Source organism: Pelophylax lessonae, assembly GCF_965119305.1.
Source record: "Pelophylax lessonae genome assembly, chromosome: 2".
Lineage (NCBI taxonomy): Eukaryota > Metazoa > Chordata > Amphibia > Anura > Ranidae > Pelophylax > Pelophylax lessonae.
In genome coordinates, this window is record NC_138769.1 from 267,348,587 (window position 1) to 267,375,783 (window position 27,197).

Here is a 27,197-nt window from a genome sequence, read left to right on the forward strand (position 1 = left end):
ATATACTTAAAGAATTTCTTGGGGTTCTTTTTACTCTCTTCCGCTATATGTCTCTCTTGTTCTATTTTAGCCACCCTAATTTCGTCTTTACATTTCTTATTACACTCTTTGTAATGCTTGAATGCTACCAATGACCCCTCAGCCTTGATTTTTTGAAGGCCTTTTCCTTAGTATTAATATGCATTTTTATGTTGGAGTTTAGCCACCCAGGGTTTAGTTTTGCTCTTTTAAATTTATTTCCCTTTGGAATGCACTGGTCAATCCCTTTAAGTATGCTCTTGAAGCACTCCCATTTTTCCTCCGTGTTCTTTGTTCCCAGGGTTCTATCCCATTTGATATTTTTTAGCAGAGAGCGCAGTTTTGGGAAATTGGCTCTTTTGAAATTCAGTGTCCTTATATTGCCCTTGTGTTTCCTATTACTGTAATTAATACTGAAACTAATTGACCTATGGTCACTGTTTCCTAAGTTGTCCCGTATTTCTATATCCGTGAGCAGGTCTGTATTGTTGGTAATCAGTAGGTCAAGAACCGCATTGTCTCTTGTCGGTGCATTCACCATCTGATCCATGAAATTGTCCTGCAAAACATTTAGGAACTGCCGAGCCTTGGCTGAGTGTGCGGTTCCTTCTGCCCAGTCTATATCTGGATAATTAAAGTCCCCCATTATAATGACATTTCCCATCCTTGCTGCCAATCCTATCTGTAAAAGGAGGTCCGCCTCCCCCTCCTCCCTCTGGTTGGGGGGCCTATAGCATACGCCCAAGATTATCTTCCCAACAGTACCTTCCCTTTGAAGTTCTACCCATAGGGATTCTGCCTCGTCCATAGCTCCATTATTATCATCATCCCTCATATTTACCTGTACACTGTTCTTAATATACAGACATACCCCTCCCCCTTTTTTACCTTCTCTATCTCTGCGATAAAGGGAATACCCCTGAATGGTCGCCATCCAGTCATGAGAGCTGTCAAACCAAGTCTCCGTTATCCCCACAAAATCTAAGTCCTCCTCAAAGATCAGCAGCTCAAGCTCTCCCATCTTGTTGGCCAGGCTTCTGGCATTGGTATACAAGCCTCGTAATCTTGATCGGTTACAAATATCCTCATTTGATGTTTTTAGGCTGCTCTTGTGATTTTTCCCCATCCCCCCCCCCTGGGTTTAGGCGCTCCGAACACCCTACCGCTAATGTCCCCATTTCTGCCCTCTGGATCTTGCTTTCCACTGGCTAATTCTTCATCTGTACCCTCCCCCCCATCACCTAGTTTAAAAGCCCCTCTACCTTTTCGGCCATCTTCTCACCCAGGACGGTTGCACCCTCCCCATTTAGGTGCAATCCGTCCCTACCATAGAGCTGGTGGCCGACTGAGAAGTCGGCCCAGTTCTCCAGGAACCCGAAACCCTCCTTACTACACCAGCTCCTCAGCCACTTGTTAACTTCCCTAATCTCCCGCTGCCTCTCTGGTGTGGCTCGAGGTACAGGTAGTATTTCTGAAAATACTACCTTGGAGGTCCTACTCCTCAACTTAGCTCCTAAGTCCCTGAAATCGTTTAGGACTCTCCATCTTCCTCTGCCTATATTATTGGTACCCACGTGTACCATGACAGCTGGGTCTTTCCCAGCCCCACCCAGTAGTCTGTCCACCTGATCCACGATGTGCCGAACCCGAGCGCCCGGTAAACAACAGACTGTTCGGCGCACATGGTCTTTGTGGCAGATTGCACTGTCTGTCCTTCTAATAATTGAGTCCCCTACCACCAGCACCTGTCTTTCCTTTCCCTTTCTCCCGGCCTCACTGGAGGAGTTCTTCCCCTGGCAGCTAGGGGCATCGCTCTGCTCCAGCAATGCTGGTCCCTGACTGGTTTCCCCAACATCCCGCAACGGGGCGAATTTATTGGGGTGCTCCAGCCCAGGATCAGCTTCCTTGCCTTGTCCCCTTCTACTCCTCCTAACTGTCACCCCTCTACTCTGCTCTGATGCCTGCATCTCCAATACTCCGCCCACCTCTGTGCAGGCCCCTGCCTGCGCCTGACTGGTACGATCCTGGCTCTCCTTTGGTATGGACATTTGGCTCAGTGTTGCCAGCTGCTTCCCTAGATTCAGGACCTGAGCTTCCAGGAAAGCAACGTGCTTAAATGTTGCGCATTTGTATTCGCCCTTGATCGCATGATCGAGAAACGCATACATACCTCAAGATGTACACCGAGTCGCATCTCCACATCCGCCGGGCATTGTACCTACTAATCTAATCTAATGGGGATTTAGTAATTAAAGTCTGTCCTGTGTGGCTGTTTCCTGGCTTCCTAACTCTACCTTCTCACCCTCTGGTACTCCGCTACACTCACTTGACACTTAGTCGCACAACACTCACAGTCGCACACCCTCACAGTTTCACAACGCCCAGTGGGGCACCACACTCTCAGACGCACCACACTCTCAGACGCACCACACTCTCAGACGCACCACACTCTCAGACGCACCACACTCTCAGACGCACCACACTCTCAGACGCACCACACTCTCAGACGCACCACACTCTCAGACGCACCACACTCTCAGACGCACCACACTCTCAGACGCACCACACTCTCAGACGCACCACACTCTCAGACGCACGGCACTCTGTCGCACGGCACTCTGTCGCACGGCACTCTGTCGCACGGCACTCTGTCGCAAGACACTCTTGCTGTGAGAGCTTCTGTCCTCAGTTGTGGACATGACCGAGTCAAAATTGCCCCCCACTACCAAGTGTGTATGCAGGGGGTCCACCATCCACCTGGATAAAGTGGAAAAAGATTTCCTGTCCAGGGAATTGGGTGCATATATGTTCATGATGTGAAGCACACCTGAGGTGAGCTGGAGCCCTACGGTGACCATTCTGCCTGGATCATCTGTGGACGTAGATGAAATTGTGTAGGAAAGATTCTTGTGCAGTAATATGACTACCCCGGCTTTCTTACCCACCGCAGGAGAGCCGATAACTTTGCCTACCCACATCTTCCGCAGCCTGGGGAAATCCTCCGCCGGCAAGTGAGTCTCTTAGAGAAGAGCCACGTCTGCCTTTAGGCGCTTGAGGTGTCTGAGCACACGCATTCGCTTATTAGGTAAGCAGAAGCCCTTCACGTTCCATGACACCAGGTTGATCATGTTGCCGGGGGAGGATCTTGATTAGCTAGCGAAAGGCCTGCAAAAAAAAATCGGTAGAAGTGGCCGCATTAGAGTCAGAGATAGGAGGAGAAAAGGTAGAGAAATGTATAATGGAATAGAGAGGAGTCGTCGGAGTAGGTGCAGTAGGACAGCATGGCACACTTGACATTTTAGGTAAGCTTTCAGGTAACCGCAAAAACAGTAGAAAAAATAACAGTATAAACAAACCAAAAATAGCATTGTGAACTTCTCTTTTTTCCACATGAGACAGAGCAAGCAGTCCCTCCCAGATTCCTTTGGACTATGATTGGGTGCCTTTGCAGAAGCAAAAAACGTTTCACATTCCCGTTACTGTCACCTTAGTGGGAGCCGTAGCTGCTTCCCGGCATAGAAGGGTGGAGTTGGGGATGGAGCAGCAGCCTAAGCTGGCGCAGTGTTAACAGGCGAGTATGATCCAAATCGCACCTTCTTAGTGTAGTCCTTGTGCGGGCTGCTTTGGGACTTCCGTGACAAAGAGGTTTTCCTAGCAGGGGAGGTATCTCCCTGGAGCGGGATATTGTGGGCTGCAAGGAATTGTTCAGCTTCCAGGGTGGGAGATGTGTTCCCCCTTCCCTCGAGGTGACATGAAGGATGGCGGGGTGCGCCAGGGTGAATTTAATATTATTGTGGAAGAGTGTAGAGCATACTCGCATTTGTTAGAAACTTCTTGGAAGGAGTCAGCAAATAAAAGCGATTTATGACCATCAACTTGAGGCAGTTTCTGCTGCCTGAACAGCTGCAAAATGAGGTGTTTATCTGCATAGTTCAAATAACGGACTATTGTGGCCCTAGGGGTGGTACAGCTTTCCACTCGAGGGCCTATTCTGTGTGCCCTCTCCACCACGCACATCGTGGTAATCCCCAATGCTGATGGAATATACTTTGCACAGAGATCTGTCAACGTGGAGGGTGCATTGGATTCTGGGAGGCTGATAATCTGCAGAATATTCTGTCTGGACCTGTTTTCTAAATCATTTAATTTGTCCTGAAATATTTGGAATGCCAGGTCATGTGTGGATGAGTTGGCCTGCTGCATGTCTTCTACCAGGGAAGCAATTCTGATCTCTGCTTAATGCAGCCATTTTGAGTGTGCTCCCATCTCTTTTCTAATCTGTGAGATGCCTCTGCCATTGCGTGTTTCACTGCCTCATTAATTGTGGGCTTCAATAGAGCAGCAACTGCCTCTGCTATGTGGAGATGAGTTATTTCTACCCCTGGGCTGGCAGCGGTGACGGGAACAGTACCTGCGGAGAGAGAGCCGGTCATCTCCCCTCTGCTCTCGCACGTGGCCTTCTCCATGCTGGCTTCACCGCTGGACTGTGCGGGCGGTGTGCCGGGATTGTTCCAAGAACCGATCCATCCGTGTCGCTGGATCCCCGGGAGGTGAGTGTGGGGGGTAGGTGGCAGGCAGGGCACCCTCGGAGCAGGTTTTTTAAGCGGTTTGGAAAGGACTCGGCAGGAGCTGGAGCCACTCACGTCCTGTTCATCTGGCGCCTGAACCGGAAGTCAGAATCCTCCCTTTGAGAACATTCAGGAGATTTCCCTGCTTCTGCTGTTTCAGCAAATGGTCTTTTTGGTGGCTATCACCTCTGCGTGCAGGGTGTCATAATTGGCGGCGTTGTCTTGGCGTTCCCCCTTATTTGGTGATCCACAAAGATGAGATGGTTCTTCGCCGCTGTCTGTCATTCCTTCTAAAAGTTGTCTCTGATTTCCATCTGAATGAGGACTTTCTGTTGCTTCCCTGAGTCCCAGGCAAAAACATCCTAAGGAAATTGCTTTACATTTCCTGGATGTGGTTCGGGCTTTTCGTGTGTACCTGGCAGCTACAGAGTCTTTTAGGAAGTCAGACTCCCTATTTGTGCTTACGGATGGGCCTCGAAAAGGACTATCCGCTTCATCTGTGACCACTTCTAGATGGATCAGACAGACGGTGACTCAGGCCTATTCCATCAAGGGTCAGGTTCTACCTTTCCCTGTGAAGGAGCACTCTGTGGGTGCTCAGTGCTTCTTGGTCCTTTCATCATCAGGCATCAGTAATGCAGGTGTGCAAGACGGCTACTTGGTCATTGGTGCACGCTTTCACAAAATTTTATAAAGTGGATGTGTTGGCATCTGCGGATGCCTCTTTCGGACGCAGGGTTTATCAGGCTTCTGTTTAGGGGACTTATTCCCTCTTTGGGGGTGTAATGTTTTTCAGGCGGGCTCCAGTTGTTATGGTTGAGCTCCTGTTACCTGGTTCGCTACGGTTTAGGCTTGGGAATAGCGATCCGTGTGGAGTGGTGAGCAGGCAGACGTGATAGACATTTAAAGCGCTTTTAAACTATATATCTTGTAGGTATGTTTTAAAGGGGGCATTTTAAAAAAAAATGTTGAAATGGAGAGCACTATGTAGTATGCCTTTCTTATTACATGAGGTTCGCCGAGCTTTAAGACAAGCTTACAGAGCTGGATTCCTGGAGAGGACAAAGGAGATAACAGCAATATATTGTGGCAGTGATTTTTGCTGATTGAACTCATGGTGAGCAGGTTTTTCAACCAGTAGTGGATTTCCCTTTCTGGTGTCATAAATTGAAGGGTGATTGAAAAACACTGCAGTGGATCACATTAATTTATGGACTTTATTTAGGGATATATTTTCATAGTTTTTTTTTACTGTTATGCATATAAATGGACTTTGATTAAGAGCACACAGTATATAAGCGTTTGTGGTGGTGTACAGTATTTGGTTGTGCTGCATCGCATGAGTAAGCTTAAGAGATATTACCTGTTTGCAAAATTTTATAACCGAATATAAAAAACATTTTGTTTTTCAAAATTTTGTTTTTCAAAATCTTTGGTCTTCTATTGTTTAGAAAAAAATGAAAAAAAAAAACCCCTGTTAAATAACACTAAAAGTAAGCTCTATTTGTGTGGAGAAAAAAAGATAAAAATTTATTTTAGGTAGAGTGTTGCATCACTGCACAATTGTCATTGAAAGTATGACAGCGCTGAAACCTGAAAATTGGCCTGGTCAGGAAGGGGGTATAAGTGCCCAGTAAGCAAGTGGTTAATGACCTGTTTTATTACTGAATGTATATGCATTAAATGCCTCCTTTTGTTGCTTCAATATTTTTTTTTTTTTTTTTTTAGCGGTTGAGAATTGTTGTCTCTTGTTTTTCTGATATACAGCTGTTCCTGTTATTATTTCTTATTTTTACTAGCAGTAATTTTGGTGTGGCCTGAATATCTATTTGTCTTTGCTTTATAATTCCCCCTCTTGTTCATCACTGTATCTGTGACCCATGTATGTAAAATTTCTGTGTTCTATTTCACAGGTAGATTTCCATCTTCGAGCAGAGAGGGTGGTGCAGTCAGTCAAAGCGATATGTAATGCACTTGCAGCTGTTGAAACTCTGGAAATCAGTAGTGCACTAAACCAACTTCCGCCTTGTCCTTCCAGAGTACAAATCAAGTCCCATAAGGTAAACATGATTAATTAAAGAAAGAGAAAGAAATCATTATTTGTAGGACTATATTGCAGCTTTATACCCATACAAATTTTGCAATATTTAAAAAAAGGTTGGCGTTTGCAGAAATACTTTCCTTCTTTCCATCTTAATGATTCTTATGTGCATGGTAATGTTAACTACAGGTGTCAAACTGGTCTTTTCCCACTGCTTTCCAGATTTACTTATAAATCAGTCAAGCGTACAATACTTTCCTCAATTACCTATAGACACATACTTTAAAGCAGTAGTATACTCCGCCATTAAACTTTTACCTACAGGTAAGCCTATAATAAGGCTTACCTGTAGGTAAAATCAATATGTCCTAAACCTGCATGGTTTAGGAGATATTCGCCCTGCATGCAGCCGCTGACACCAGCGGCGCATGCGCTCTGAAGGTCCGGCGGACCTTCAGAGCTCTTTGTCGGCTCCTTGCCTGGAAAGTAAACTGCCGCGCGCATGACATCATCGCGGCTCCGGCCACTCACAGCGCCAGAGACGCAGAGGGAACATGACAGCTCCCTCAGCGCTGTCCGGGCGACCGTGTCGATCTTCGTTTTAAGGTAAGTATTTCATAATGAGCTAGTATGCGATGCATACTAGTTCATTATGCCTTTGTCCTGCTGGGTTTTTTTTGTGAGGATACAACCGCTTTAAGTTCTTTTAGAGCCGGTTCACACTACCACGACCAGAAAGTCGCCCCGTGACTTGAAGAGACTTGTTTAGAGACTTGTTTAGAGACTTGTTTAGAGACTTGTTTAGAGACTTGTTTAGAGACTTGTTTAGAGACTTGTTTAGAGACTTGTTTAGAGACTTGTTTAGAGACTTGTGCACTACTTTGAAGAGACAGGCGACTTTGTCTGTGGGGAATGCCTGGCTAATCTCTTTCTTCTTCCTGGAAAGTCTGATAAGTCGTGTCAATTAAGATAAGGAGGCAACTCCCACTGAAGTATATGGGACAGTCGGATCACAGGTCGCCTCAAAGTAGTACAGGACCCTTTTCTGAAGTCGGAGCGACTTCAGTAGTGCCAATTAAGACGGCACTGATCGATTAACATTGCTTTTGTTATGTCAAGCGACCTGGGGCTACACAAGTCGCCTCACAAGTCGTGCTAGTGTGAATGGGCTCTTAGATAACTGTGCGCCCACAAAAATAAATAAATAACCATAAGGCCTCATGCACACTGGACGTTATCAAAACGTCAGTAGAAAGCTGTAGCTGTAGGAGATTTTTAGCTGTTTATAGTTTTTTTTCAGCTGTAGCGTTTTTTAGCTTTTTATTACAAAACTATGCTCCCACAAAAGCTTATGGCTCAAAAACGTTGATAAATGCAGAGAAGCCGCGGTTTCCTGCGTTTTTTGGCGTTTTTCAGCTTTTATCAGAGTTGGAGCATTTTTACAGCAGAAAAACGCCTCTTAAGACACACTAGTTCTGGATTTTTTTTTTTTCCAGCCAGAATATGCCCCTGCCAAAAACTGCTGACAACAGCCTATGTGTGCATGGACACATAAGATAACATGCTGGGGAGTGTACTGGCTGCAGAAAAAAAAGTCTGACGCCAAAAAACAGCAGCTGTAAAAAAATCTAGTTAAAAAAATATTTTTTTATTTTTCAAACTAGACATTAAGCCTGTTAAATTAACGGGCGCTAGAACATATGTGGTCAAACATTTGTAAAAACAGACTTGGCAGTAAGTCCACGCGAGCGCGCACCTGCCGCGTGCCCACACACACCTGCCGCTTCAACAGTTTCGCCCGGCTGCCCGAAGTCTCTGCGCTCCAAGTCCCAACTGTCCGTGGGGCACATGCGCAATCCCATGGACACAGGGACTGGACACAGAGACACTTGTACTTTATATGTATAGATTATTTAGTATACTTAGAACAGAAGGAGCTATATATATATATATATATATATATATATATATATATATATATATATATATATATATATATTTTTTTTTTTTTTTAAATTCTTCCATTTATATATATATAAAAAATATATATATATTTATATGTATATATAATTTTCTTTAATACTAATATTTCATATTTGGTTTTTAATATGTATCTTTAGTATTTCGTTATATTTCTTAATTTCTTATTTTTTATTATTATTATTTAGTATACTTAGAACTTATTTTTTATTATTATTATTTAGTATACTTAGAACAGATTACACGGCCGCTGTCCTGTCGGATAATGCCTCCCCGCCTCCTCTCAGTCAGCTGTTGACGGACTGCGCACGCGCAATAATGACGTCAACCCCAGCTGAGCGGAGCAGTCAGCTGAAGTGACGTCATTTACCGTGCATGCGCAGTCCGTCAGATGCATTTTTCGACGGGAGGCATTATCCGACAGGACACCGGCCGCCCGTAGTCTCTGCGTTCCAAGTCCCAACGGCTGTCCGTGGGGGACATGCGCAGTAGCGCAATCCCACGGACACAGGGACTGGACGCAGAGACACTTGTACTTTATATATATATATAACTTTATATGTATAGATATATATACACACACACATCTGACAGGAGTTCTAATTCTCCCACACTTTATTAGAAAACATATGTATGTGTATATATATATATATATATATATATATATATATGTATATATATATATATATATGTAATAATGTAGTGACAGCGGATCAGACGGGATACAATCTGATTGTACAAACTCTGCTCAATCTCCTGACATGGATGTAGAACCCATTGTACAGTGTATGGGGGGGGGGGGGAGGGAATTGTAGTGTATGGGGGAGGGAGGGGATTGTAGTGTATAGGGGGACGGAGGGGATTGTAGTGTATGGGGGGAGGGGATTATAGTGTATGTGGAGGGGTTCTACAGTGTATAGGGGAGGGGTTCTACAGTGTATGGGGGATGGAGGGGATTGTAGTGTAGGGGGGGTGGAGGGGATTGTAGTGTAGGGGGGAGGGAGGGGATTGTAGTGTGTGGGGGGGATGGGATTGTAGTGTGTGGGGGGGATGGGATTGTAGTGTGTGGGGGGGGGGATGGGATTGTAGTGTATGGGAAATGGAGGGGATTGTAGTGTAGGGGGAGGGAGGGGATTGTAGTGTATGGGGGGATTGTAGTGTGGGGGGGTGGAGGGGATTGTAGTATATGGGGGAAGGAGGGGATTGTAGTGTATGAGGGAGGGAGGGGATTGTAGTGTGGGGGGGAGGGGATTGTAGTGTATGGGGGAGGGAGGGGATTGTAGTGTATGGTGGAGGGAGGGGATTGTAGTGTATGGTGGAGGGAGGGAGGGGATTGTAGTGTATGGGGGGGATTGAACGATAAATGTCGGGTTGGAGATTGGTGTGGGGGAGGGGAGATGTGAGTGCGGGAAATCAGAGAGGAGGGGGAGGGGAGCTCCTCACACACAGAACAGCGGATCATCCAATAGGAAAAGACCCCCAAATCCACCACCACCTCCCCTCCCCCACCCCGGCTGAGGGTCTAACCCCCCCTCCCCCTCACACAGAGGGGCGGCCCGGGACTCACCCTGGGGAAGTCGGTGATCCGGCACACACCGTATGGTAAGACAGCGGAGATGGACGGAGGAGTTCCCGGGGTTCCGTCACCTCAGAGCCGGGGAGAGCCCCAATCACCGTCCATGGCGGAACAACGCTACCAGCATTCCCTGCGCCCGGGCCAATGATGTGGCTGTGATCGGGAGGGGGCGGGCACTGGGAGGCAGGGGTGGTTGTAGCGCGGGCTGTGATAGGTAGACATGTTTGGTTGCACGGTGAGCCGTGAGCAGGGTGGGCGGGAAGAGGGAGTTGATTCAGTTGTCTAATAGGCTGCGATAGGGGTGGGCGGGGACAAAGAAGGTGATTGGGCTGTACAATAGTCTAGGATGAGGGTGGGCGGGAAGTTTGGTTGCACAGCACCCTGTAATTCTACATCGGCCACCCGAAGTCTCTGCGCTTCAAGTCCCACCGGCTGTCCGTGGGGCTCATGCGCAGTAGCGCAATCCCACGGACACAGGGATTGGACGCAGAGACACTTGGACTTTATATATTAGATGAGCTTTCTGGAGGAACTTCGGGGAGTGTACTGGCTGCTAGAGGAACTTCATTAAGTTTGGGTTACCCCACAGTATATCTAATTTTTCTGCTGATGGAAATCCCTTTAAGTTTTAAAGGGATTGTAAAGGCAGAAGGGTTTCTTATCTTAATGCATAAAAAAACCTTCTATGTGTAGCAATCCCCTAATACTTAGCTGAGCCCATCTTTATCCAGCGATGTTGCAGGAGTTTCTCAGCTGCCCCCGACTCATTGGCTGAGACTGCAGCGTGACGTGATTGCCTCTCGCTGCTGTCAATCAAAGTCAGTCAACCAATCAGGAGAGAGAGGAAGAGAAATTCGCTCCGTCTATGGCCGTCCATGGGGATAAGGTTTTTTTTATTGTGACTGAGTTAACAAAATTCTCTTTATCTGTTGTTTATTGAGTGACACAGCTTGATGATAATTAAGAAACCTATACTGCCACCAGCAAGAGTGATACACTATGCACATAAAAACTGAAGGCCTTCCCCTTTAAAGCTATTGCCCATCCTACCTTCTCCGCTTCACTTAAGTGTTCTCAAGACAGATTTGTTTTCTTTAGCTCTGCTTTGTTTTTGTTTTTCTTTTTGCAAGATTTTCTAGTTTTAACAGCTACTGGTCCTCTTATTCTAAATCAGTGGTTCTTAACCTGGGTTCGATCGAACCCCAGGGGTTCAACGAGTCAGTCTCGCGGGTTCGGCGGAGGACTCATATGATTTGTGATGACGCGCACACCCTCCGCTAGTACCACTTTGCTGTCAGGGACTATTTCTCCAATTTCGGGCGTGTCCTTACACTCCTGCTCCGTGCCGTCGTCATGGAAACACACAACATCCCCACAGTACAGAGCCGGACCTGGCGGAGTGATTCACATGTCATGTGACACTGACACACTGTGAGTCAGTGCACTGACGGCGAGGACAAGGACAGACTGAGCGGAGTGAGAGTGGAGACTCGGAGACTAGAGGGGAGAGAGGTCCAACTCCTAGGCCTAGGAGGAGGCTTAATGAGTGGTGGCTCAATCAAGTGACTCACTGAGTGAGTCTGACACCAGTCTGGCACCAGACCCAGGCAGTGCTCAGTATTAATGCAAATGGTCAGTGCTCAGTATTAATGCAAATGGTCAGTGCTCAGTATTAATGCAAATGGTCAGCGGTCAGTGTTAATGAAAATGGTCAGCGGTCAGTGTTAATGAAAATGGTCAGCGGTCAGTGTTAATGAAAATGTTCAGCGGTCAGTGTTAATGAAAATGGTCAGCGGTCAGTGTTAATGAAAATGGTCAGCGGTCAGTGTTAATGAAAATGGTCAGCGGTCAGTGTTAATGAAAATGGTCAGCGGTCAGTGTTAATGCAAATGGTCAGCGGTCAGTGTTAATGCAAATGGTCAGCGGTCAGTGTTAATGAAAATGGCCAGCGGTCAGTGTTAATGAAAATGGCCAGCGGTCAGTGTTAATGAAAATGGTCAGCGGTCAGTGTTAATGCAAATGGTCAGCGGTCAGTGTTAATGCAAATGGTCAGCGGTCAGTGTTAATGCAAATGGTCAGCGGTCAGTGTTAATGCAAATGGTCAGCGGTCAGTGTTAATGCAAATGGTCAGCGGTCAGTATTAATGCAATGGTTTTGTTCTTTAATGGTTTTGTTCATTTTGTGCACCTATGTATAAATATATACCGTCCTAAATATATACCTATGTTTTGAATTTGAAAAAATCATATTTTATTTTTCCAATTAAGAAGGGTTCGGTGAATGCGCATATGAAACTGGTGGTGTTCAGTATCTCCAACAAGGTTAAGAACCACTGTTCTAAATCAAAATCTGAGAACTTTACTGCAGGCCCACGAAATATAAGACATAGTGCTTTCCTTCCCACAGTCTCATAAGCACAGTGATGAGGCCTGAGGAACGAATTGCGCTATTTGTCACTATATAATGCACCAGCAAAGCAAAAATTTACTTTTGGTAATGGTTGTAATAAAGCGGTAGTAAAATCCCCCCCAGAAAAAAAATGGGCCCCTGGTTGGTAGAAATCATAATCTGCTAGTATGCACTGCATACTAGCACATTATAATAGACTTACCTTAAGACTAAGTCCTCCAGCAGCGCTCCATCTTTACCTGTCGGTGCGGCCATCTTCACCTGGTCTTCCTTATGGGTTTGCAATCTCTGGCTGCTCATAAGTGGGTTTTGTTGGTTTTCCCATCCCTCTGGAGTCTCTGCTTTGGAATATCCCAATGATCAGGACACAGGATTTCCAATGTGTCCTTCAAAGAATGTAGGAGAAAATTAGATTAATCTTTCGTTCATTGACGAACACAGCTCTCCATTATCCAGAACCATAGGGTTATATTCCCCCCTATAGGAGTAGGACACTAGGCAGAAAAAAGACTTAGCTTTGCTTATGGGCAGTTCCTTGAGTTTATTTCTGCTTAGTCAGCAATAAGGACCTAGTTTCCTGCTGGGATCTTTGGACCTGGCAATTTTTTCCTTTTTAAATGGCTTTTTTTCCTTCTGTTTTTTCCTGTGAGATTTGCAATCAACTGCCGGACTGAGTGACGGGCTGGATATACTAGATCCAGTGGTCACCCCTGTCTGACGCGACATACCCCCACTGAACGGGGGATGACCTGTGAGGTCACATATGACTGGGTCTCGGCCTGAGTCACAGCTTCCCTCCTGGCCGATGCCCGCCTTGTTCCTGGGATGGTGGGTACTGGCCCCCCCTCTCCCCCTGGCTAGTTTTGGGGTGGACATGGGCCCCTCCATGGGATGGTCAGACCCCCGGGTTCCCCTTTTGCCATCAGGCACCCCCCTCATCTTTTCCACCATTCTACACCCCCTCCACTTCTGATGGGGCTGTGTGGGTGGTCTGGTCCACCTTCTGCGGTGGGGTATGGCGCTATGCCACGCTACGATCCCTCCTGGGAGTCTCGTGGGGCGGCCATTTTGTTGTAGAATTGTGCTGCAAGGCAGAGCTGCCATGTTTGTAGTCCAGCAGCCATTTTGCGGGGGTTTGCCATAGAAAACAGCGGCGGCCATGTCTGTTGAGCCTTCTGATTGGCGGTTTCGGCTGTGGGAGCCCCTCATTCCCTGGTGCTGACTTCTGAATCCTTTCACTTCCTGATCGCTGCACGTGCATTGCAGATTCTCCTGGTGGCTGCAGTGCCTGGTTTCTGCAGAGTGGTGAGTCTGGTGGAGTCCTTTCCCTCTCTGCTGAGGATCGATAATTGCTTATGACTGGCGACCGGGTGATTCTGCCAGTGAGGTAGGGGTTGACCCTTAGCAGTGTTTTACGCTTTTTGTGGGGTCCCCCTGGTTGCTCATAGAGTCTTTGGAGCACATCTCCCCACCTGTACCTCTCTCTGAGGGTGCGGGGCACTCCGGGTCCCAACCATTCAGCGATGCACTGACGGCAGTCCTGGAGTCATTTGTTACATAGTTACATAGTGAGGTTGAAAAAAGACATCAGTCCATCCAGTTCAACCTATGATGTGTGTGTTTGTTTGCTTTTAACCGTACATTGTATACCCCTGTATGTTGTGGTCTCTAAGGTGCCCATCTAATAGTTTTTTGAAACTATCAATGCTCCCTGTTGTTACGACTGCTTGTGGAAGAGAATTCCACATCCTTACCGCTCTTAGTGAAGAACCCCTTACGCACTTTAAGGTTAAACCGCCTTTCCTCTAGTTTTAGTGAGTGGCCACGTGTCTTATTGTATCTCCTTTCTCTGAATAGTTTGTTCCTTATGCTAGGGTCACCAGTACAGTATTTGTACATTGATATCATATCCCCCCTCAATCGTCTCTTCTCCAGAGAGAATAGGTTCAGTGCTTGTAGTCTTTCCTCATAGCTGATGTCCTCCATTCCCCTAATTATTTTTGTTGCCCTTCTCTGGACTCTTTCCAGTTCCAGCACATCCTTCCTGAGGACCGGTGCCCAGAACTGGACAGCATACTCCAGATGTGGCCAGACCAGAGTCTTGTAGAGCGGGAGAATAATCTCTTTATTTCTGGAGTGAATCCCCTTTTTTATACATCCCAGTATTCTGTTGGCTTTGCTTGCAGCGGCTTGGCATTGCATGCCACTGCCAAGCCTGTTGTCTACCAGTACCCCCAAGTTCTTTTCCATCCTAGACTCACCCAGAGGTTCCCCCCCCCCCTAGTGAGTAGCTTGGTTTCTGGCCCCCAAGTGCATTACTTTACATTTTTCAACATTAAACCTCATCTGCCATGTTTTGTTCAGGTCTGCTTGCAAGGTTTCCACATCCTGTATAGAAGATATTGGCATGCCTAGTTTAGTATCATCTGCAAATACTGAGATTGTACTAGATATCCCCTCCTCTAGATCATTTATGAATAAATTAAACAGGATTGGTCCCAGGACAGAACCCTGGGGGACCCCACTTTCCACACCCACCCATTCCGAGTACTCCCCATTAATCATCACCCTCTGGACTCTCCCCTGGAGCCAGTTCTCTATCCAGGTACTCACCTTATGGTCCATACCTACCTTCCTTAGTTTGTACAGTAAGCGTTTGTGGGGAATGGTGTCAAAGGCCTTTGCAAAGTCCAGGTACACCACATCCACAGGCTTTCCTTTATCTAGGTGGCAGCTCACTTTATCGTAGAAGGTTAATAGATTGGTTTGGCAAGTCCGATTTTTCATGAATCCATGCTGATTACTACTAATAATACCGTTTTCATTACTAAAGTCTTGTATGTGGTCCCTTAACATCCCCTCCAAAATCTTGCAGACTACAGATGTTAGGCTGACCGGACTATAGTTACCCGGGATACATCTCGGCCCCTTTTTAAATATTGGTACCACGTTGGCTTTTTTCCAATCAGCTGGCACCATACCCATCTGTAAACTATCCTTAAAGATCAAGAATAATGGTCTGGCAGTCACCTGGCTGAGCTCTTTAAGAACCCTCGGGTGCAAGTCATCCGATCCCGGGGATTTATTTATGTTAAGTTTCTCTAGTTTCGTTTTAAGTCTATCTTCTGTTAGCCATGGCGGTATTTCCTGAGGTGTGTTGTTTAGTTCGGCCTTACAAGCTAGGTTCGTGTAGCCCCCAATTCTTTTGTGAAGACTGAAGAGAAGAAATTATTTAACACTTCTGCCTTTTCTCTGTCCTCAGTGGCCATATTTCCTTTGACATCTTTTATGGGGCCAATGTGTTCTGGCCTCGCTTTCTTACTGTTTATATACTGAAATAATTTCTTGGGGTTCTTTTTACTCTCCTCCGCTATATGTCTCTCGTGTTCTATTTTAGCCGCCCTGATTTCATCTTTACATTTCTTATTCCACTTTTGTAATGCTTAAATGCTGCCAATGACCCCTCAGTCTTGTATTTTTTTTAAGGCCTTTTCTTTAGCACTAATATGCATTTTTATGTTGGAATTTAGCCACCCAGGGTTTAGTTTTGCTCTTTTAAATGTATTTCCCTTTGGAATGCACTGGCCAATCCCCTTGTTAAGTATGCTCTTGAAGCACTCCCATTTTTCCTCCATGTTCTTTGTTCCCAGGGTTCTATCCCATTTGATATTTTCTAGCAGCGAGCGCAGTTTAGGGAAATTGGCTCTTTTGAAATTCAGTATCCTTATATTATCCTTGTGTTTCCTATTACTGTAATTAATACTGAAACTTATTGACCTATGGTCACTGTTTCCTAAGTTGTCCAGTATTTCTATATCCGTGAGCAGGTCTGTATTGTTGGTAATCAGTAGGTCAAGTACCGCATTGTTTCTTGTCGGTGCATTCACCATCTGACCCATGAAATTGTCCTGCAAAACATTTAGGAACTGCCTAGCCTTGGCTGAGTGTGCGGTTCCTTCTGCCCAGTCTATATCAGGATAATTAAAGTCCCCCATTATAATGACATTTCCCATCCTTGCTGCCAATCCTATCTGTAAAATGAGGTCCGCCTCCCCCTCCTCCCTCTGGTTGGGGGGCCTATAGCATACGCCCAATATTACCTTCCCCACCGTGCCTTCCCTTTGAAGCTCTACCCATAGGGATTCTGCCTCGTCCATAGCTCCATTATTAATATCATCCCTCATATTCACCTGTATACTGTTCTTAATATACAGACATACCCCTCCCCCTTTTTTACCTTCTCTATCTCTGCGATAAAGGGAATACCCCTGAATGGTCGCCATCCAGTCATGAGAGCTGTCAAACCAAGTCTCAGTTATCCCTACAAAATCTAAGTCCTCCTCAAACATCAGTAGCTCCAGCTCTCCCATCTTGTTGGCCAGGCTTCTGGCATTGGTATACAAACCTCTTAATTTTGACCAGTTACATATATCCTCATTTGATGTTTTTAGGCTGCTCTCTCGATTTGTGTCCCGGGTGGCGGTGGCCTTTCGGGCAATGGGCTACCGAAAAGTGCCCCCCGCCTTCCTCTGCCTCATCTGTCTCATCAGATCCTGAATCTGATTCGTCTGTCGCTCCCTGAATCTTCAGATAGGTTGATTGCTCCACATCTGCGACCGCGCACGAAAAGGCGCTGGTGGAAACATTGATTGTATCTGTGCGTGAGACCTTAAAGATGGAGGACGCAGCTGCAGCTGCGACGGAAGTACAGGTTCTATTTGGCACTCACAAGCCACCCAGAACAGCAAAGGTGTTCCCTTTCCTCGCCAATTTTGACAGAACTTTCGGGAAAGCGTCCCCTTGGAGTCCCTAAGTGATTTGCTAGGCGATACCCCTATAAGGAGTCCCTTGTTAAAAAGTCGACTGTTCCACCGGTTGTAAGTCGAGAGCGGCTTCTCCAGACCCGCGGATAAGGCCCCTTCAGCATGAAGGTGCGCCCTCACCTGTATCTGGGGGGGTCGCCTTCGCTGGTTCTCGGACCCGTTGTCTTCTGTGGTACAAGACAAGTGGGTCCACAAAGTTATAAGGTTTGGCTACAGGATCGAGTAGTTAACCTCCGGAAAGATTCTTTCCTTCCAACGTGCGACTGTCCCTAGTCTGATTACAGGCTCTCTTTGGGGCGGTGCAAGACCTTTTACTTCAAATGTAGATTTTCCCGGTCCTGACTTCGGAATGTTTTCAGTCCCCAAGAAAGAAGGCAAGGTGCGTCCAATCCTGGACCTCAAGGCGCCAAACTGCTTTGTGCGGGTGCAGAAGTTCAGGATGGAATCCATTCGCTCGGTGGTGGCTTCCCTGCATCAGGGGGATTTTCTTGCCTCCATAAACTTTAAAGATGCTTAGCTTCACATTCCAATATGTGTTGGTCATCAGCACATCCTCCACTTTGCCGTGGGAGAGGAGCATTATCAGTTTGTGGCATTACCCTTTGGTCTCACCTCCGCTGCTCAGGTCTTCAAAAAAGTGTTGGCCCCCGTACTAGCATTGTTACACCAGCGGGGGATCGCGATCCTGGGCTACTTGGATGACCCCCTTCTGCAGCAGAGTCTCCTACTGCACTAGTGGAAAACCTGGAGATCACCATACAAACCCTAAAGGAGTTCAGCTGGGTTCGGAATCTTCAGAAGTCGGCCTTGGTTCTTTCCACGAAGCTAGACTGTCTGGGACTGACTCTGGACTCTGCCTTAGCTGGACAAACTCTAGAAACTGCAGGCTGCAGTTCATATCCTGCTGTCCAACAGATGGTTATCCCTCCGGACTTGTATGTGGGTGCTGGGCTTGGTGGTGTCGGCCTTCGAGGCGGTCCTGGTTGCACTGTTCCATACGAGGTCCCTGCAAAGGGAGATTCTCATCAAATGGGACAAGAATACGCAGTCTCTGTACATCCAAATCCAGCTGAGCCGGGGTACAAAAGGGTCCTTGATTTGGTGGCTTTGTTCTCCGGTGCCCTGGCAGGACAAATCTTTCCTCCCCTTGTATTGGACACCACGTATGCCACCCTGTCCGGATGGGGTAGCATTCTCAACAAAAGTTCTGCTCAAGGGGTCTGGACCTTAAAAGAATCCAGACTACCGATCAATGCTCTGGAGCTACGAGCGATCAGGTTATGCCTTGAACATTGGACGGGTCATCTCCAAGGATGTCCAGTGCACATTCAATCAGAAAATGCCACGGCCGTGGATTATGTCAATTACCAAGGGGGTCTCAAGAAGTATCCTGGCAGCTCTGGAGGTAACCGGCATTCTCAGGTGGGCAGAACGTTACATTCCAGCTTTCTCCGCCGTACACATTCCCAGAGTGGAAAACTGGCAGGCGGATTACCTCAGTCAGCAGGCGTTGGACCAGGGGGAATGGTGTCTTCATCCGGAGGGGTTTCATCAGTTGTGTCTCTGGTAGGGCACCCTTGAGGTGGATCTATTGGCTTCCTGGCTCAACAGGAAGGTGCAAAGGTTTGTGGCACTATCATGGGACGCCACAGACACGCTGGGGGCCCCGTGGGAGCAGTATTGTCTTATTCACGCCTTACCTCCTCTCAAGCTTCTGCCTAGACATCTATGGAGAATCAAGGCAGAAGGGATTCTGGTCTTTTTCGTGGCCCTGGGTTGGCCTAGTTGGGCCTGGTCAGCCGATCTGGTGCTGCTGGCCCCTGAGGTTCCCTGGAAAATTCCTCTCAGGGACGATCTGCAGTCCCAAGGGTAAATCTTCCTTCCTGATTTACAGTAATTGGCTTTGACGGCTTGGCTGTAGAAAGCCAGGTGCTGAAGGATAAGGGATTGTCTGAATCAGTGATTCCAACGCTGCTAAAATCTAGGAAATCTATTTCTAGGAATATCTACCTTCGCACCTGGAAGACATACATTGCGTGGAGTCCCTTGGGGTTCCTCCTCCCTTTTTCTGGGTAGCTCAGATCTTGACCTTCCTTCAATGGGGGGTTGAACAGAAATTGGCCTTGAGTACCATCAAGGGCCAGGTGTCGGCCTTGGTGGTCTTCTTCCAACGACCCTTGGCTACACACTCTCTGGTGTTTACTTTTCTTCAGAGTGTTCGGCACTTGATCCTTCGAGTGCAGTCTGTTGCTGTCTTGGGACCTCAATTTGGAACTTTCGGTCCTCTAGAAGACTCCTTTTAAAAATCTTCTGGATATTCCCCTGCTTTTGCTGTCTAAGAAGGGGTTTTTTTTGGTGGCTATCACCTCTGCTCGCATGGTGTCCGAGCTGGTGGCATTATCCTGGCGTTCAGCTTACCTGGTCATTCACAGAGATGAGGTGGTTCCTCGCCCCTGTCAGTCGTTCGTTGCAAAGGTTGTCTCTGATTTTCATTTGAATGAAGATTGTGTTGCCTTCACTGTGTCCCCAGGCCTAAACATCCGAAGGAAATTGCCTTGCATGCCTTGCATGTGGTCTGAGCAATTAGGGTGTACCTGGCAGCTACCGAGTCTTTCAGGAAGTCAGACTCACTATTTGTGCTCATGGATGGACCTCGGAAAGGTTTGTCCGCTTTTTCTGCGGCCATTTCCAGATGGATCAGACAGACAGTTATTCAGGCCTATTCCATCAGGGGTCAGGTCCCTGCTTTCCCTGTCAAGGTGCATTCTACTTGGGCGTTTAATGCCTCCTAGGCCTTCCGTCATCCAGCCCAAGTGACGCAGGTTTGCAAGGCGGCAACCAGGTCGGCTATGCACACTTTCATAGTGTTTTATAAGGTTTATGTGTTGGCATTTGTGGATGCTTCTTTTGGTCGGAAGGTTTTGCAGGCTGCTGTTTAGAGGACCTGGGCTCCAGTTGTTTTAGTTGAGTTCCTTTTTACCTCGTTGGCTATAATTTAGCCTTTAGGATTTCTTTTTTTGCTGTTCCCACCTCTCATGTTTAACACGGCTTTTGGGACATCCCAATAGTTAAGAAGATCAGGAGCTGTGTCCATCTATGAACGAAAGAGGAAATGGGATTTTTGTCTTAGCGTAAAATCCATTTCCCTGATGTTCATTGACAGACACAGCACCCACTTCTTCTAACACTGCTTGTAACAAAACTGAGTAACTATAGCAGAGAGCGAAAGTGTACCCCCTGGAACTGCCCATAGGCATAGCCAGACTTTTTTTCTACCTAGTGTCCTACTCCTGTAGGGGGCAGTATAACCCATTGGTTAAGAAGATCAGGATCTGTGTCTGTCAATGAACATCAGAGAAATGGATTTTACAGTAAGACAAAAATCTAATTTCTTCTTCGTTCATTGACGGACACAGCTCCATGTCTTCTCGACCGATGGGTTTATGCAGCTCTCTATAAGAGTAGGACACTAGGCGGAAAAAAAATTGACCACGCCTATAGGACATTCCCAGGGGGTATACTCTCACTTCCTGCTTTAGGACTTCAGTTTTTTCTGCCTAGTCAGAAGTGTAGGGACCTAGTTCCTTGTTGAGATCTCTGGTCTTAGCACTTTTTCCTTTTTAAACAAACTTTTTCTTATTTTTTTCTTTTTATTATTTTCTGTTCCTGTGAGAAATTCGTTCCTGTGAGAACTACAAATCAACTGCCAGACTGGGCGATGGACTGAATATCCTAGATCCTTACGGTCTTCCCAGCGAGGCTAATCCGACCTTAGCTCCGCGCTGGGTTGGCCGTGACATAGCCCCACTGGACGGGGGCTGGCCGGCGAGTTGAACATCTCACAAGGACGCATAGCCCTGGTCACGATCCTAGTCATGACCTGAGTCGCAGCGTACCTCTGGCCCGCACCACCCCCATGCCAAGATGGTAGGTGGTCCCTCCCACTTTACGTTTTCCGTTAATATCGGGTTTTTGGAGACTATGGAAGGTGATTCGGCGGTGGGTCTCTAGTGGCAGTTGTATCAACTTCCTCTTCTTCTCTGACCACTGCACAGCGTGCAGCCTGACACTCTGCATCCACATCTGTAAAGGTGGTGGTGAGTCCCTGAATGGATTTTTGGGCTTTATCTTGCTGCTATAGCGATTTTGGTGCAATGGGACTTGTAGTACCGGCTGGTGAAGTGGTAGCTTGGAATTTTTTTCAAAGCAATTTATCACTTTTCGTTGGTGGTTCCAGGTTAACCAATGGAGTCCCTGGAGCGTGTTTCACCACCTGACCCCCTCTCTAAAGCTGCGGGATCTGTGGGATCCAGGTCCCCCTTGTCTGCTATGACGGTGGTCCTGCAGTCACTGGTGTCTAAGGTAGATTTGGCCCTCCAAAATAGAACAAGTAAAAAGCCTCCTCCGCCTTCACCTGCATCCACTGCCTCCTCAGATTCTGAGGTGGATTTGGCCATCACAGACACAAGTCGCCATACTGGGTCTGCGTCCACGCACCCAGAGTGTTCTGGGTGTGCGGATAATTCCACTTCCACTACAGTCGCACATGAAAAGGCACTGGTGGATGCATTGTTTGTATCAGTGCGGGAAACTTTAAAATTAGAGGATGCAGCTACTACTGCGTCGGCTGCGACATTGCAGTTTGGTACCCGCAGAACCTCCAAGGTGGCAAAGGTTCCAGGGTTCCAAGAAGGTATTGACTGATCTCCCTTTTGTAGGAGACCACTTGTTCTGTGCTTCTGCAATCTGCCAGGAGTAAAGAGACTTGTCGCAAGCGTGGTCCTTTCTTCTCCACCCTTAAACCATCCTTTAGTCCTTCGGGATACAAGGACCAGGGATCAAAATCCACCCATAACCCCGCAGTGGTTTCCAAGAGGCCCTGGCCGAGTAATTCAAGAGCAAGCCCCTACGGGACCGCAGACAAGCTCGTTTCTGCCTTAACCACTTAAGCCCCGGAAGATTTTACCCCCTTCCTGATCAGACCCCTTTTTTCAACTTGGCACTTCGTGATTTTAACTGACAATTGCGCGGTCATGCAATGCTGTACCCCAACAAAATTTACGTCCTTTTTTCCCCATAAACAGAGCTTTCTTTTGGTGGTATTTGATCACCTCTGCGGTTTTTATCTTTTGCGATATTAATAAAAAAAGAGCGAAAATTTTGAGAAAAAAATGACATTTTCAACTTTGTCTTTTAAAAAATATCCAATATACTCAATTTTATTTTTTGGCCAAAATGTATTTAGCTACATGTCTCATTGGTTTGCGCAAAAGTTATAGCGTCTACAAACTATGGTGTAAATACTGAATTTATGCTTTAATTTCTGACTGCCTATCTCATTTCATGAAGTGCTAAAATGGCAAGGCAGTGCAAAACCCCCTGAACTACCACTTTTTGGAAAGTAGACATCCTAAGAAATGTCCTGAGAGGCATGTTGAGCTCATTGAATATTTCCTTTTTTTGTCACAGGTGTTTGAAAAATGACTAAAAAATGTTTTTTCGTTTACACAAAGTTGTCATTGAAATGATATATTGCTCACACATGCCATGTGTATATGTGTAATTATACCCCAAAATATATTCTGCTGCTTCTCCTGAGTACAGGGATACCACATATGTGAGACTTTTTGGGAGCCTAGCTGTGTACAGGAGCCTGAAAACCAATCCCCACCATCAGAATTTCAAAGGGCGTACATTTTTCATTGCATTTTCTCACTACCTATAACGGTTTAGGATGCCCTGAAATGTCAAGATACCACAAACCCCCCCCCCAAATGACCCCATTTTGGAAAGTAGACACCTTAAGCTGTTTGCTGAGAGGCATGGTGAGTCCATGGAATATTTTATATTTTGCCACAAGTTTTGGGAAAATTGCAATTTATTTTTTTTATTTATTTTTTTAACACAAAGTTGTCACTAAAAGATACATTTCTCACACGACATGGGTATAGGTGGAATGACACCCCAAAATACATTCTGCCGCTTTTCCTGAGTATGGGGATACCCCATGTGTGAGACTTTTTGGGAGCCTAGCTGTGTACGGGACCCCGAAAATCAATCAACATCTTCAGGTTTTCTAATGGCGTAAATTTTTGATTTTACTCCTCACTACCCATCACAGTTTCGGAGGCCCTGAAATTTCAAGATAGCACAGAACCCCACCAAATGACCCCATTTTGGAAAGTAGACACCCCAAGCTATTTGCTGAGAGGCATTTTGAGTCCATAAAATATTTTATATTTTGCCACAAGTTCCGCGAAATATATATATATATATTTTACACAAAGTTGTCACTAAATGATATATTGCTCACACATGCCATGGGTATATGTGAAATGACACCCCAAAATACATTCTGCTGCTTCTCCTGAGTACAGGGATACCCCATGTGTGAGAGTACAGGATCCCGAAAACCAATCCCCACTTTCAGGCTTTCCAAGGACGTAAATTGATTTCACTCCTGACTACCTATCACAGTTTCGGAGGCCATGAAATGCCAAGACAGCACAACCCCCCCCCCAAATGACCCCTTTTTGGAAAGTAGACACCCTAAGCTATGTGCAGAGAGGCATGTTGAGTGTTTTGCAGATCTCACTTTTTGTCACAAAGTTTTGGAAATTGAAAAAAGAGGGACAAAAATGCATTTTCCTGTTTTTTCTTCATTTTACAAAAAAAATGAGAGCTGCAAAATACTCACCATGCCTCTCAGCAAATAGATTGGAGAGTTTTCTTTGCAAAATGGGGTCATTTGGGGGGGTTTTGTGCCATCTTGGCATTTCATGGTCTTCAAAAGTGTGATAGGTAGTAAGGAGTGAGATCAACAATTTACGCCCTTAGAAAGCCAGAAGGTGCGGATTGGTTTTCCGGGTCTTGTACGCAGCTAGACTGCCAAAAAGTCTCACACATGGGGTATCCCTGTACTCAGGAGAAGCAGCAGAACTTATTTTGTGGTGTAATTTCACATATACCCATGGCATGTGTTAGCATTATATCATTTACTGACAACTTTGTGTAAAAAAAAAAAAAAAAAATTATAATAATTTTCCCGAAACTTGTGGCAAAATATAAACTATTCCATGGACTCATCATGCCTCTCAGCTAATAGCTTGGAGTGTCTACTTTGCAAAATGGGGTCATGTGTGGGGGGGGGGGGGGGTTGTGCTATCTTGAAATTTTAGGGCCTCTGAAACTGTGACAGGAGGTAGTGCAGAGGTAAAATAAGCAATTTACGCCATTAGAAAACTTGAAGATGGGGATTGGTTTTCGGGGTCCCGTACAGAGTTAGGCTCCCAAAAAGTCTCACACATGTGGTATCCCTGTACTCAGGAGACAGGAGAAGCAACAGAATGTATTTTGGGGGTGCAATTTCACATATACCCATGGCAAGTGTGAGCAATATATCATTTGTTGAAAACTTTCTGTAAAAAAAAAAACAAAAAAAAAAAACCAAATTGTCATCTTTCCGAAACTTAGGTCAAAATATAAAATACTCCATGGATTCAATATGCCTCTCCGCAAATAGCTTTGGGTGTCTACTTTTCGAAAAGGGGTCATTTGAGGCTTGTTTGAACTGTCCCGGCATTTTATGCTCAATCTTAGCCACACATCACCCACTCTTCTAACCACTTTAAAACCAAGCCTTTTCTGTGACTTTTTGTTTACATGAAAAAATATATTTTTTTTACTAGAAAATTACTTTGAACCCCCAAACATTATATATTTCTTTAAAGCAGAGGCCCTATAGAACAAAATGGTGGATGTTGCAAATTTTTTTGTCACACGGTATTTGGGCACGGATTTTCCAAATGCAATTTTTGCGAAAAAATGCATTTTTTTTAATTTATTGCACAAATACACTATATAATTCCAAATTGTTTGGTAAAGTGTAAAAGATGATCTTATGCCGAGTATATAGATCCCAAACATGACATGCTTTAAAAATTGCGCACGCCTGTGCATCGGCAACAAACTATGTACATTTTTAAAAGCATTTAAAAGTCTGTACAGATACCACTTTAGACTTACAGAGGAGGTATACTGCAAGAATTACTGCATTCGACCTGGCGTTCGTGGCGATACCTCACATGCATGCTGCAATTGCGGTTTACATATGACACTAGACCAACGCCTGCGTGCGCCATTGCTCGCAAGCACGGGGGGGAAGGGGGGTGCTTGATTTTTTTTTTTTTTTGCTTTTTTATGTTATTTTGACATGTTTCCTTAAATTTTTTTTTTAATCATTTTTATTGTTATCACAGTGAATTTAAATATCCTCTATGATAGCAATCTGTAGTGACAGATACTCTTTTTTTTTTTTTAAATTGGGGTCTTTTAGACTCTAGATCTCTCCTCTGACCTTAACGCATCTGACCACATCAAAATTAGTGTGTTCTTTTTTTTTTTTTTTTTTTCTGTGTATAACGAGCATATATTGCATGTGTTATAAATGAGGATATCTGCTTTTATTCTGACAAGTTTGTAAATCTCTGTATCTACGTATCTATGGGATATCCTTTACCTATATTGAACCATTGTGATATTTCATTGATGACCAGTACTATTCCATGACTCTCTGTATTTCCACTGTTTTGCAGTATTATTGTACTGTTCATGTGATACATTTAATAAAACGCAGTTTAAAAAAAAAAAAAAAAAATTAGTGTGATAAAATTATTTCCCAATTTCCCAGTGGCACTGTTTATTTCTGGCTAAACAGAAGTAATGAAATGCTCCTAGCTTCCGGTATCTTAGGCCATAGAGATGATTGGAGACATTATCATCTCCAATTAGCTCTATGGTTAGATAATTGAACCACCGGCTGCCCTCTTGGGTTAACCGGTGGGACAGGAGAGCCCGAGAAAAACCACGGAAGGCGGCGGTGGTGGGGGTGTCCCCTCCCACTGCTTGTAAAAGCAGTCTAGCGGCCAATTATCTGCTAGGATTGCTTTTACATGTAAGCCGACTGCTGGCTGTGAAAAACGATACCAAGATGATGCCTAAATCTGCAGGCATCATCCTAGTATAACCACTCAAAGTCCAGCAACGTACCAGTACATTTCTGGTCCTTGTTTGGCATATAGTGTAGGTTTTTTTTTTTTTTTTTTTTTTTTCATGCAGCCTGTGGACTGAACGAAAAAAAAGAGAACCTAACAGAAATCAGCACAGGTATATTGTGTAGTATTACTCATCGTTAACCGCCCAAACAACCACCCACTGAATTTAATGATGGGTATACATGACAATATTCCACGTATACCTAAAAGGTATTTTAACTGCAGTGCTGAAATCAGCTTATCACCACAGCTGCTGCCAGCAAAGGTATCCATATATGCTGTGCGCAAACACTATTTGTGTCAGAATATATAAAATCAATGTGGCAGCCGACGAGTGCCTGCAAGAGAAACAGGAATAACAAAAGAATGAAAAACAAACAAAGTACAGTAAAAGTACAGTAGGAAGAGTAGAAGAACATATAAAATGACTGACACGACAACTGTTTTTGGATTTTTAAAAATTTTTTTGTAACGGTTTTTTCTGCGTACTGCGATTTTCCAGCTTGGGTCTCTCAAAACGTCGATAGCCATCGAACATCTTTTGAGACCCTGTGTTTGTGTGCCCTACACTGTGTCATGCTGTACCCTACACTAAAACTCCACTATAGTGTATGGTAGCGCTCGAAACATTCCCCGATGCAGAGACCAGGTTGGTCAGGACATCTGGGACAATAATAGCGGGTGTCACGCCTACATCCGCGCCTGCTACAGACACGACATCTTCTTTGG

At 45.5% G+C, this 27,197-nt stretch overlaps 1 protein-coding gene across 1 annotated transcript in view; it reads left to right on the forward strand.

Annotated features, from left to right (window-relative positions):
• The window catches only part of PIK3C2B (phosphatidylinositol-4-phosphate 3-kinase catalytic subunit type 2 beta), an 858,553-nt gene that overhangs the window by 366,431 nt on the left and 464,925 nt on the right, over nucleotides 1-27,197 (forward strand). The window contains exon 9 of the mRNA XM_082244643.1: nucleotides 6,500-6,646. Within this exon, the coding sequence (XP_082100769.1) occupies nucleotides 6,500-6,646 (147 nt within the window). The remainder of the gene's footprint in view (nucleotides 1-6,499; nucleotides 6,647-27,197) is intronic.